Below are 13,450 nucleotides of genomic sequence, written 5' to 3'. Positions count from 1 at the left end.
TTATTATTACTGGAAGCTTCCCCAAACCCCCCCCCCCCCCTTTTTTTTGGACTCAGGCTCAAATACTGCATGTGCTTGTACTTCTTGTCTCAGAAAAAAAAATCATTTGAGGAGGTGGAGGTGTTGAGATTTGGGTAGGGTGCAGTTGAGATTGGCCAAAGGGTCTTTTATTTTGACCTATAACTTTTGTAATTTTTGAAAGGAATATATACTCATGTATTATTTGTTCAGTTAGGAAAAAGTAGAAAAAAAATCAAAAGTAAACTAAAAATCTCCTTCACATCACCCCATAAATGGTCTGCTAGCTAGGTTAGGGTTCTTCTTAGACTTTTTACTTACAGATCTGTGCACATACACACACTCCCAGACCCTCAGCTTTCCATCTAATTAACATATTTTCCTTTTCATTTAGTAAGCTGCCTTGAACCCATCTTCTGCTGGAGAAATATGTATATCTCTTTTACTCAATAGTTGCCTCACCCTTTGCCATCTGAGCCCCTTATCTTATCATGTTCAGAACAATTCTGATTAATTCATTCAAGTCTTTTATCTTATCTTAAGAAGGACTCTGGTTCCAGCACTCTCTCTCATTGGTGAGTAGTGTTATATGCACCCTGGGCTGAGAGTGGCCTCTTAACCCTTTGCTGCCCCAAAGCTCCCCATTTGATAGCCATCAGTTCAGAATTCTCTGCTTGCCTGGCAAGATCCTCCAGATGGGCCTCACTTGACCCAATGGTCTCTTTCTGTCACGTGTAGAATCCTCAGCTCTTCCAGTGGTGGTGAATTTCTTGGGAGTGGAGCCTAAGCCTTCAAACTATTTCCATCTCTTGTGTTCAACAGTGTCTTTGTCACATAGAAAGTGCTCCTGTTGGATGAATGAAACTGGAGTTTTGATCTTGTGTTTTTTTTTTTTTAATTGGTTCAGTGACTACTTTTTATCTGTAATAAATAGAGGTTGTGTCCAAGGAGCAACTTCCCATTTTCATAACAAGGAATTTCCAACTGTCTAGTATTTTTCAAGGTCATCTCTCACTTCTGATCAAGTTTTTAAAGTGTGAATGTTTTGGGCGCCTGGGTGGCTCAGTTGGTTGGGCATCTGACTTCGGCTCAGGTCATGATCTTACGGTTTGTGGGTCTGAGCCCCGCATTGGGCTCTGTGCTGACAGCTCAGAGCCTGGAGCCTGCTTCAGATTCTGTATCTCCCTCTCTCTCTGTCCCTCCCTGTATGTTCTCTGTCTCTCAAAAATAAATAAACATTAAAAAAATGTTTTAATGTGACTGTTTTAACTTCTATTGGCTATGCCCTTAAACCTGTTTCTCCTCCTCCATTAATCTGGCTAAAGACATCCTTAATTTCTGTTCTGTTCTTGCAGAATACACTGATTTTATAGTTTATTTTTTTTGTGATAACTAAGTCATTGGATGTGAATATTGGAGAAAATTCAACATCTCATCCAGAGGTTTTTTTGTTTATTTTTGGTTTTTGGGTTTGCTTAGTAAAGACTATTAGCTTTGGGAAGTCCTGGGTTTGAATTCTGGGTTTGCCATTTAGTAATTGTGTGGCTATGGACTACTTATTTCAGTTTTCTAAGTTTTATTTTCTCATTTGTAATATCTAAAGAAAAACCACTTCCCATATGACATTACTGTGAGGATTCAATGAGGAAATGACATTAAAGATTCAGCTCAGTGGCCAGCCCAGAGATAATGCTTAATAAATAGTACCTATGATTATTACCAAGATGGATATTGTGAGCTTTATTCACTCATTTATTCATCCATTCATCCAGCTATTATAGTGCACCTGTTAAAGCAAGTCCTGCTTCAGATGAACAGGAGCCCTGCCTTGGATAAGACACAATCCCCTCTTTGGGTGAGCCCTGACTTTCTCTTTCTCTCTCTCTCTCTCTCACTCACTCTGTTCCTCCTGGTATTCTCTCTCTCTCTCTTTGCTCCTCGCTCACTTGTACCCTCTCATTCTCTCTCTCTCTCAAAATAAATAAATAAAAGAGATAAAGATAGTTCTGAACTCCATCTTTTTGTGTGTGTGTTAAATTGATTCTAATCACATTTCGGCACTTTTACTGCCGAGGTACAAATTTTACTATGAGGTACAAATTATTTGGCTGAGGTTGAGGAACCGTCAGAAAAGGGTGGTAAACTGAAATGCCTGCAGGAAGTGAGATGAGCTGAACGTGAGAACTCACAGAAAGCCGTCGGGGAAAACCACAGTGCGCACGATTACACGCCTTCTAAAGGGGCTGTGCTCATGTGGCTCAGCGAATCACAGGACTGGTGTTGACAGCATTTCTGGTGTCTCCAAAAAAACCAGACATCTGGAATGTTAGGTGAACTTTCTGGACTTTACCTCTGATTCAAACAATTTTAAAATAGTAGGAGATTGATTGAACATGTCAGTTTGTGATCAAACTTACAGACCAAACTCTATTGGTTCTAGGTCCTTGTCAGCAAAAAAAAAATATGTTGAGCATGCAATTCAGAATATAATTTATAAATTATGTACATGATGTACTCAAAATCTATGAATTCAATGTGAACAATGCCTTCTTTCTTTTAGGAAAGAAGTAAATCTAAATAAACGTTCTCATGTTTCCCTTCTTCACCCTAGGGCACCTTGGCTTGTCTACTGGGGAGGCCACTGCCTGGGCTCTGGCTGCTGGAGGAGTCTGAAGGTCATGGGACATAGAGAAGTGAAACGGAAGCCTCTCTTGCTCTGTCATGCTTAACCCCTGAATTCCCAATTTCCTTCCACAAAGCAGCCACTATAAATAGTTGCTTTTTCCCCTTTGTGTGTATTTGTCTTTGTTTATTAATTTTTTCCAAAGAAATGTATTAATAGCTGTTGTGCACTAGAGCCTTCTTCAGGTGCTTTGGGATACGTGCAGTAAAGAGAATAGACAAAGATGGCTTCCATCATGGGAGTTTAGATTGTAGTGTTCCTCATGGGACGCTAATTACATTCTGTTGGGGGAGATAGCTAACAACAACTAAATCTTAAATATATAATTAAATGCCAAGTGGTGTTAAGTGCTATGAAGAAAAATAAATGAGGGTGAGGTGATCGACAATGATAGGTAGGTGGCGTGAGGGAGAAAGGGTAAAGAGACAGGAACTATTTAACATCTCTCTGGGGAGATGACATTTGAGCACAGATCTGAATGACAGGCCAGCCTTACAGTATCTGGGAAAAGCAATCAAGGCAAAGGGGCTATGAGTCACAAAGACCCCGCGATAAGAATGAACTAGAACAAGAAAAGCATGAGGTCAGAACCAGACCACATCTGACTGTGGTGCTCTGGTGAGGAGTCTGGTTTTATTCGGCCAATTGGAAAATACTTTAAAGCCTTTTTTGTTTTGTTTTGTTTAATGTTTATTTATTTATTTTGAGGATGGAGGGGCAGAGAGAGGGTGAGAGAGAATCCCGAGCAGGCTCCGTCCTGTCAGCACAGAGCCCAACTCAGGGCTCAATCTCAGGAACGGTCGGATCATGACCTGAACCAAAAATCAAGAGCCAGATGTCAACCAACTGAACCACCCAGGTGCCCCTGCTATAAGGGTTTTGAACAGAGGGATGATGCGATTAAAACATTTTTTTTTTTAAACTGGATTCATTGAGCTGCTCTGTGGAGACTAAAGGATGGAGGTAAACAATGAGAGACTGCTGACCTACTATAGCCATGAGGTGATGGCTTTCCAAGGGATGAGAGTGATGCAGGGAGAGATATGGTTGGCTTAGGGATTTATTTTAAGGAAGACTCAACAGAGCTTGCTGATGTATTATGCTATGCACATAAATATATATATATATATTTATATTTGCCACTCTCTCCATTTTTAACCACAAATAATGGCTTCTCATACAAGCTATTCTGCATCTTGCCTTTTGTCACTTGATATTAGAGATTTTACTTAGCGGTCTGTATTAAAGACATTGATCAATTTGTTTTGTTTCTCTCTCTCTCCCTCTTTTTAATTTGTGGTGAAGTTAACTTGCATATACTTTTGAATACAAATGTTCCTATAAGGCTGATTGTGAAACAGGGCGGGTCCTCCTCCCCTCCCTTATTATTTCATTATTTCCTTTTTTGCAGAGGCAGCAAGTTGACTTATTTCATCTGTCTGTTTTAGTATTAGTTTCTATTTCTCTGGGTAACATTCTTGCATTGCTATTTCTGGACTTCCTAGTTTTTTTTTTTTTAAATATTAATGTATTTAGAGAGAGAGAGCATGAACAGAGGAGGGGCACAGAGAATCCACAAGGAGCACGGAGCCTCACATGGGTCTCAGACCCATGAACCATGAGATCATGACCTGAGACTAAACGAAGAATCAGACACTTAACCAACTGAGCCATGCAGGCACCCCAGGACTTTCTAGTTTTAAATAGGATGCCTTGATTTTCCTTCAGGAAGAGGAGAGGAAGAGTAGGACTCCACTCTTTTAACCTTCCTGCTCCCTTATCTGTACCCAGTTTTTGCACCCCATCTTTTTCTCCCACGATGATTAAACTGTAATTTTGGTTTGTTTAATATTCAGTGTTAACTGGCATATGAGTAAGTAAACACTAATTACCACTAAATCTTTTGCAAACTATGGATATTTTTATTTGCTCAACAACGTTCTGTTATCCTCAGAGTTAATGGTTGTCTATTCCTTCCCTTTGCTTAGGTATCTTTATGGTTATCATAAATTCCACACTAAATTCTTTGACAATTGTCTAAATCTTCCCTCAACATTTTCAGACACATCCAGTACATTTTGCCAATTTAGTCCTCTTGAAGAATTTTCTCCTGGAACCTCTTGATAAGCTCAGTGGTAGATTGCTAACAAAAATGACCAGCAAAGATTCCCTTTATTATGTCCAAATTTCCTTGCTCTGTAACTTTGAGTACACTTTCCACTTTGAGGCTGAACTTGATCATGTGATTTGCTTTGGCCAATGGAATGTTAGCAAACGTGACATAGCAGAGATTTGAAAAGTCCTTGTGCTTTGGGCTCTTAGAGCCCAGCTGCCATGTGAAGAACAAGGCTCCTCTGCTGGGCAATGAGAGGAACATAGCCCATTCCTCCTGATGGCCCTAGCCACCACCCAGTCAGCTGTCAGACATGTGAGCATGGCCATCTGGAACCGATCAATTCCAGCTGAACTGCCAACTAACCACAGATGCATCGGTGAGCCTAGCCAAGATCACTTAAAAGAACTGCCCAGTAAATGTGAGCCAAAGATGGTTGTTTTGAGCCACTGAATTTTGGGTTGATTAGCCACGATACAAACGGCAGTGTGGACTGGTTTTCTTGGGGTGGGGGGTTTAACTACCCCCCATCTTCACCATCTTCATCATTGTCTTTTGCTCCCTACCCCCTCTAATTTGGATTTCCTATTTCCAGTAACCCACATTTTCTTCCTGCTTAGTTTCTTCCAGTGACTTCTGCAGAAAGGATAGATGAGAAGCAAATTATTTAAGATCTTGCATGCCTTTTAAAAATTTCTCATATCTAAATGATAGTTTGATTGGATGTACCATTCTAGGTTGGTAATTATGTTCCTTAGAGTTTTGAAAGCCTTTCTTCATTGCTTTGTAGCTTTCAATGTTCCTGCTCTGAAGTTAAAATTCAATCTATGTCAAAGGCTGATGAGATTCAATATCTGAAGTGAAAGGACAAAGCTGATGTTACTGCTTGCTATAGTCAGGAAGAGCTCTGCTGGCCAGGCACTGGCTCTCCAAGCAGAGCAGACTGTTGAGATTGTCTAGGATTTGGGGGGAGCACAGAGTTTGGGGGCTGGTGGACTTTGAAGGCTTCAGTGGGTCACTATCACTTGTAGTTGATCATCACAGTTCCTTGGGTGCATTTACTGGACCCAGTCCATCCCTGACTGGTTAAAGGTCAAAAGTGAAGGATTCATTTGATTTGTGGGCCTGCAGAGAAAGGCATGCTCACTAGAGGCAGGGGACTATGATCAATTAAATATGTTTAAAATCAGCTTTTTAAAAAATATTTATTTCTTGTGTGAGAGAGAGAGAGAGCATGCATGCTCATGAGCAGCGGAGGGGCAGAGAGAGAGGAGTAAGAGAATCCCAAGCAGGCTCCACATGGTCAACATGGAGCCCCCCATGTGGGCCTAGAACTCATGAACTGGGAGATCGGGAGTTGAACCAAAATCAAGAGTCAACTGTTTAACTGCCTGAGCCACCCTGTTGCCCCTAAACCCAGTTTTAATGTTCATTTGCTACCAGGAGTACAGAACAACAGCCTTTACCTAAGTTTTGGGGAATGTTTTTATTCTCACTCATTGCTGATCCTGTGTCTGGATATTTTCTTTCCTCTTTATAGTCTTGCAGGATCTTTGCTTTTCCTGCAATATTTGAAACATTGTTACACTCAACTGATCTGTTTTCACTTGGCAAACGTTTCAGTCTGGAAACTCAGATCATTAACTATCACCTCTCCATTTTCTCTATTTTCTCTTTCTAGCCTTTTTTTTAAATGCCACTATGCCATGATCAATTTCCTAATTGTCTTAGTTTTTATCCCCTATTTTCCATCTCATTTTTTTTCCTGGTAAAATTCCTCAGCTTTTATATTCCAATCTTTCTATTGAAAATGTTCATTTCTCCTCTTGCATTTAATTTCTAAGACCTTCCTTATGTTGTTGGAACATTCCTTTTATTTACTTATTTGTTTATTTTGGGGTAGAATTCTGTTCTTGTTCCATGGTTATGGTAGCTTCTCTTTGTTAGGTTTTGGCATTTATTTGATTTTTTTCTTCAAAAAATCCTTTTTTCTCTTTATTTTCTATCTTCCAGGTTAAAGATATCTCACAGTCTTTGTACCTGACAATATTTAAGAGAGAAATACTAAAATACCAGCCAGAAGCTCTGAGGATATGAGGGGGACTGCTCCCCTCCTCCTCCTCCTCTTCTTCCCCCTCCTCTGCCTCCCCATCTTTCTTCTTCTTCTTCTTCTTCTTCTTCTTCTTCTTCTTCTTCTTCTTCTTCTTCTTCTTCTTCTTCTTCTTCCTCTTCTTCTTCTTCTCCTCCTCCTCCTCCTCCTCCTCCTCCTTCTTCTTCTTCTTCTTCTCCTCCTTCTCCTTCTCCTTCTCAAGTTAGTTAACATACAGTTTAGTCTTGGCTTCAGGAGTAGAATCCAGTGATTGAGCAGCCAGTGCTCATCCCAACTAATGCCCTCCTCAATGCCCATCACCCATTTTCCCCACCCCCCCAACCCCCAACCCTCAGTTTGTTTTCTGTATTTATGAGTCTCTTATGGTTTGCCTCTCTCTGTGTTTTTATCTTATTTTTCCTTCCCTTCCCCTATGATTATCTGTTGAGTTTCTCAAATTCCACATATGAGTGAAATCATGAGATATCTGTCTTTCTCTGACTTATTTCACTCAGCATAATACTCTCTGATTACATCCACATTGTTGCAAATGGCAAGATTTCATTTTTTCACTGCTGAATACAATTTTCCATTATATATTCCCATTATATATAATTCCAATATATATATATTCCCAATATATATATTTCCACACACACACACATACACACCACACCTTCTTAATCCATCCACCAGTTGATGGACATTTGGGCTCTTTTCATAATTTGGCTATTGTTGATGGGGTTCATGTGCCCCTGTGCATCAGCACTCCTGTATCATTTGGACAAATTCCTAGCAGGGCGATTGCTGGGTTGTAGGGTAGCTCTGGTTTTAATTTTGTGAAGAAACTCCACACTTTTCCAGAGTGGCCGCACCAGTTTGCATTCCCTCCAACAGCACAAGGGAGCAAGAGGGGACTGATCTGATGTCTCAGCTCTATCACTGATAGCTGACTCTATCACTATGTATTCATCAGCTTCCCAGCTTCCAAAATGATCTCTTTTACAGTTCTTTCCATTCTTGGAGTTTAAACCTTAAAATATCCCTTCACTGGTTGTGTGAGTGGGGTTTCAGGAAGGTGAGAAAGTAGAAGTGCATGCTAAATCTCCGATCTTTCCCACAGAACTGACTTTTCATTTTCTATTCATGTAAAGTCTGTTAATGGCTTCATAATTGAATCTAGCTTATAATTTATTTGTGACAGATCAAAAACTGTTTTATGAAAGATGGCTCCAATTTCAATAAGCTTAAAGCAACGCCTCCCTCCTTAACAACACAGAGGAGAAAAAGTAATTCACTAACCCAGTGAAAGGGGACACATAATTATAAATCAAGATTAATATGCCTTGGAATATTCTTTCCATGCATTTGTATGCCCTTGCTAAAATACACATTGCATAACAACCTTAATAAAAAAATTCCTAAGCCTGTGGAAACTTGTAGGAGAGGCAGTCATGCATAATCTCATGCTAAAATCTGCCAAGGTGGCACATACTATGGAATTTATAAATTCAGCTTTCATTCCAAACAGTAGCTCAAAGCTGGAAACATATGTGCTCATGAATCTTTGTCAGGTTAATCACTTTTCCCTGCTGCACCAAAAGTTTAATACAGCCTTCCTAACAACCTGTCACTAGAGTAATCTGCTTACTAATCATGTGATAAATCACACACGAGGTAAGTTAATATTGTTCTGGAAGTAAATGTTGCTCTGTTAATTGTGGTCATTTTTTCCAGAACTCTGCTCTTCAGCAGCCTTTGGGGGAGGACGGACTTCCTTACCCAGAACCAAGCCAGACAACTACACCCTGTAACACTTTAAAACAAGAATAAACAGGAAAGTACATGTAGACAGTTACTCTTCTCCCTCTGAAATGGTTCCTTGTTCTCCGGCTGAAACCATAGTCCACTCTTCCCACTGGGAGAAAATCTTCCCTTGATTCTGCCACCTCTTGAAAGTTGCCTTTGACCTTCCAGGGGTCTTTATTTTTTTCCCCTCTTACTTCCATCCTCAGTATTTGCTAAAAACACTCAGACCCTCTCTAGTGAAAGATAACTTTCGAAGCAACTCAAACATAATAGGCTGCCTTAATAGAAAATCTTGATGTCCCACCTCAAATCTAAACCTCCCCTTCTTTGACCATATTCCAGTTGGGAATTATAAAAGCTTTTATTGAACAGCTATTTAGATAGTGTGCTAAGTTCTTTATATATATTAACTCTCTTCCCCATCTTAATAACCTGATAAAATACAATCTATTATTATTATACCCAATTTTATAAATATGAAAACTGATCCAGAGAGTTATAAAATTTGCTCAAAGAAAAACACTGGTCAATGGCAGGCATAGATGGACACACTTGTATCCCTGCATGTGAATGATATTCCATTCATCCTGTTACCTGAGCCAGAAACCTAGGGGTCGGTATTAATTGCTCTCCTTTCCTTTTTCCCCACATTCTTACCATCTTAGACCAGGTTACCACCATTTCTCACCTGAACCAGCTTTCCAACTCTTTCTGTTCAAGTTCCTTATAGACTATTGTCCAGATAGCCAACATGTGAATTTGATAAATCCCCAATCATAATGAGAGACTTTTAACAAACTTTTTTCAAAAAGTGATTATATGCACTCAAAACAGTCATATGGCTAAAGATGTGTCTTTAGTGTGTAGGTGATACCAAACCAACCAACCAACTAAATCAGATGGACTTACTTGGCAACAACACTCTCGTGCCCCATGCCTAACTTTTTGCTGGTTGGTAAACTCTTGGATTTATATCCCTTGCCCAGGCTTCTCTTGAATTCCATTCCCGTGTTTGTAGTTGTATGCAGGACATTTCACCTTACATTTTCAGAACACCAAATTTGACACGCGTAAAACTAAATTCATCATCCCACTTCCCACCCTCTAGAATCTGCTGTTCTTAATCCTCTGCCCGACCTTCTCACTTGAAACACCCATCCTTAAAAAGTCAGATACTTTGGGGCAGGGACTACATCTCTTTCATAGTAATGACTTTTGGTTCAAGCACAGAGCTTGATACGTTATAGGTATGCAGTAAATAGCTTCTGAATCATCGGGAGATTCCATCCTCTTGCTAATTCTATATCCTTTTCTATTTTTTTATAGTTCTGTAATTTCCTCCAAAATACATTCTCTTTCCATTTTTGTCGTGACTAGTCCTCTTGACCACTCACCTGCAGAGGCACGAAGACAGGCTGAAACTCCAACAGTTAAATTATAATGAATCCCTTAACAGTGTTTAACAGAAGCCATGTTGAAGGCAAAATGTTTCCTAGTCAGCAGGAAGAGTGAGACCTGATGCAAGGTTCTTAAAGCTGTTAGCATAATTGAGAAAGAATGTGCTGATGAGAAGGGGGAGCTGGTGCAAGGAAAACATTGGGAGAGCTAACAATCCCCGCAGAGCCCTGTCACGCTGTGTGAAGGATGCTTCCTTTTCCAGAGGGTTCAGCTGTGATGTAGCCCAGTTGTTTGCGATTGTTGATGTTGTTGGATTTAATGTTTCTAGAGCCAAATCCAACCAACCTCTAAATTTCTAAGAATCCCACCACTATTTCTTCAATTACCCAAGCTCCTAATATAAAACTTATCACTGACTCTTGTTTCCCTGTATTCTTCATGTTGACTTGATTGATCCCTTTAGATTCTTAATCTTTCCCTTTCTCTACTTTTAATCTTGCCTCCTTCCTGCCAGCCATAATATATCAAGTGCTTGCTAAAACACACTCAGATTAGCACTTCAATTAGATCTCATTGCCTCTTTCCACCCTCCTGAGAATCCTGCCCGTGACACCAGATTCCTCAGTGTGCTGCTGCCTTTCCTTATGTAATAATGACAGGAGACCCAGGCACATACAAAGATTCCCAGGCCTTTTCCTCCTGATATTTAAAGCAGACACCACAGGGTCACTTGTGGCTCAGTTGGTTAAATATCAGATTTCTGCTCAGGTCATGATTTCATAGTTTGTGGGTTCAAGTCCCTGGTTGGGCTCTAGGCTGACCGCTCAGAGCCTGGAACCTGCTTCAGGTTCTGTCTCCGTCTCTCTCTGCCCTCCCCCACTCATGCTCTGTCTCTCTCAAATGAATAAATGTTAAATAAAGATCATAAAATGTAAAAAAGAAAAAAAAGCAGGTATCACTTTCATGAGCAAACCCAGTGCTTGGCCTCTTGCTGACATCGCTGAAGCCTACCACTGTGTTTTTCAGTCAGGTGTTTTTCAGTTTTCCACCCTCCCCTGAACAGATTATGCTCATACTTGCCCCACAGGCTTTGCTCACAGAATGGCCAGATGAGAGCCATTCTCCAAAGTCCCATTTGCTTCTTCAAAACTTTACTGATATTACCTGCCTTACACTGATTTCCTTCCTCCTCTGGCCTTCTTTAGGCCCTAGGGCATTTGTGTGAGGTGATTTACCCTGAAGCTAACTAAAGCTTATATTTGAGGGCCCCCTACTTGGACAGCACACTCCAAGACTATGCACCTAATTTTTACTTATAATTTTGTGTTTTTCTTTTAAAGAATCCTCCAAGTTGGAGAAAGCCGTGGGTTCCATGTTATCTGGACTATGCCTGCATTCAGGCATTTAATTATACTCTTTCCTTGAAATATTTTGTTTAAATTTTTTTTATTATTTGGAGAGGGAGAGGGGCAGAGAGAGAGAGAGAGAGAATCTCAAGCAGGTTCCTCACTGTAAGCATAGAGCTCAATGGGGGGGCTCAAACCCACAAACCATGAGATCATGACCTGAGCTGAAGAAAGCAAGAGTCGAATGCTTACCCAATTGAGCCACCTGGAGAACCCTCTTTGAAATATTTTATAATTGGTTAATTGATGACAAATTTGCTTTCTTCACTTAGCATAAGCTTCATGCCATGTGATGTTATTTACGAGGGCCACTCTATGACTATCAGACGCCTAAGGCACTTTTGTCCTCATGGACCCCTTACTCCATAACAAAACAAAACAAAACAAAACAAAAAAACTACAAATTATATTTGATGACTATGTGATATAACGACTAAAGTAACCCAGGGAGGATTATATTATTTTTAAAGGATTATTTTGAGGAATAGGTGAGATAATGCATGTAAAGAATTTACCACTTTGCCTGGCACAAATTTGACATCCAATGAATGTTAGGTATTATCACGAGGCAAAGTGCTTAACTCAGAATTGTTCAAAATATTGAGTTGTCAAACAAAATAAAACAAAACCCCAAACTATGGTTAGTATTCTTACCAACTATATTTTATATATTATTTTTTTAACTTTTAAAAAATGTTTATTCATTTTTGAGATAGAGACAGAACGCAAGTGGGGGAAGGGCAGAGAGAGGGAGACACAGAATCCAAAGCAGGCTCCAGACTCTGAGCTGGCAGTACAGAGCCTGACATGGGGCTCGAACCCATGAACCAGGAGATCATGACCTGAGTTGAAGTCTGTTGCTTAACTGACTGAGGCACTGAGACACCCCCTAACTGTATTTTAAGGATTTATTTTGCTTATTTTTTTTTTTATGTCTGGCAAGTTTTCCTTGTTATTTGCCTGATCTTTGTTTTAAAGAAAAGACATTCTCAAATTGAAGATCATTCTTCAAAACAACTGGTTCAGACTCTTCAAAAGTGTTAATGTCATGAAAAACAAAGAAAGATTGGGAATAACTCATGATAATTTTCTGATACTGACAATCAAATATTTATTAGTGTGAAGTTGTTAAAATAATTAGTTACTAAATAAATACAGATAATGTAGAAACACCGTGGTCCATTATAAATAGCATATAAATTGATTAGACTTCTCTGAAGGATAATCTGGCAATACCCTTCAAAAGCAGAAATGCATGTTTGACCTTTGACCCAGAAAATCCACCTCTAAGTAATTCTCCTACATAGATGGTTCCACCTGTGTGAAATGATTCCAATAAAATGGTATATTCACTGCAGGTATTCATTGTAAGGAAAGTCTGAAAACATCACATGCCTATCAGTAATGGAATGTTTAAGTGAATTATAATATACTCACTCCATAGAGTAAAATGAACATAACAGACTGTCCTAAATGTACTTTTTGGAAAGAGGTTCAAGAAAGAAGTGGAGAGGATAAAGTTTAGAAAATTGGGCAGAGTCTACGCCCATACTACCCTGAACGCGCCTGATCTCGTCTGATCTCGGAAGCTAAGCAGGGTCGGGCCTGGTTAGTACTTGGATGGGAGAAAATTGGGCAGAATATGCCCTCTGCATGTGGAGAAAATGTATGTGTGTCTGCACGTATTTGCATTGATTTCATATGCATCTATTTATATTTTATATTTATGCAATACATGTATCTGTATACTTCTATATGTTTATATATATTTTAAAATATATTTGTATATGCATATATTTGTAAATGCACAGAAAAGCTCTGTAATAATGCTTAAGAAAGTTGAGAAATTGTTGGCTCCCAAGAGGGCACTGCATTGCTAGGAGACAGAGAATGAGATAGGCTTCTTTTTTTTTTTTTTTTTTAATTTTTTTTTT

At 39.5% G+C, this 13,450-nt stretch overlaps 1 protein-coding gene across 2 annotated transcripts in view; it reads left to right on the top strand.

Annotated features, from left to right (window-relative positions):
- LOC144244345 (uncharacterized) overlaps positions 1 to 2,771 on the top strand; it is a 39,730-nt gene extending 36,959 nt beyond the window's left edge. For both annotated transcript variants that reach the window (XR_013338922.1, XM_077779636.1), the window contains 2 exons: positions 1,791 to 1,873; positions 2,630 to 2,771. Coding sequence is in view for 1 of the 2 variants with exons in the window: in XM_077779636.1 (XP_077635762.1) it covers positions 1,791 to 1,873; positions 2,630 to 2,707 (161 nt within the window). In the remaining variant the exon portion in view is untranslated. The remainder of the gene's footprint in view (positions 1 to 1,790; positions 1,874 to 2,629) is intronic.
- The last annotated feature ends 10,679 nt before the right edge of the window (positions 2,772 to 13,450 follow it).

Source organism: Crocuta crocuta, unplaced genomic scaffold (genome assembly GCF_008692635.1).
Source record: "Crocuta crocuta isolate KB4526 unplaced genomic scaffold, BGI_CrCroc_1.0 scaffold18, whole genome shotgun sequence".
Taxonomy (NCBI): Eukaryota; Metazoa; Chordata; class Mammalia; order Carnivora; family Hyaenidae; genus Crocuta; species Crocuta crocuta.
This window is presented reverse-complemented; position numbering and strand designations above follow the sequence as displayed.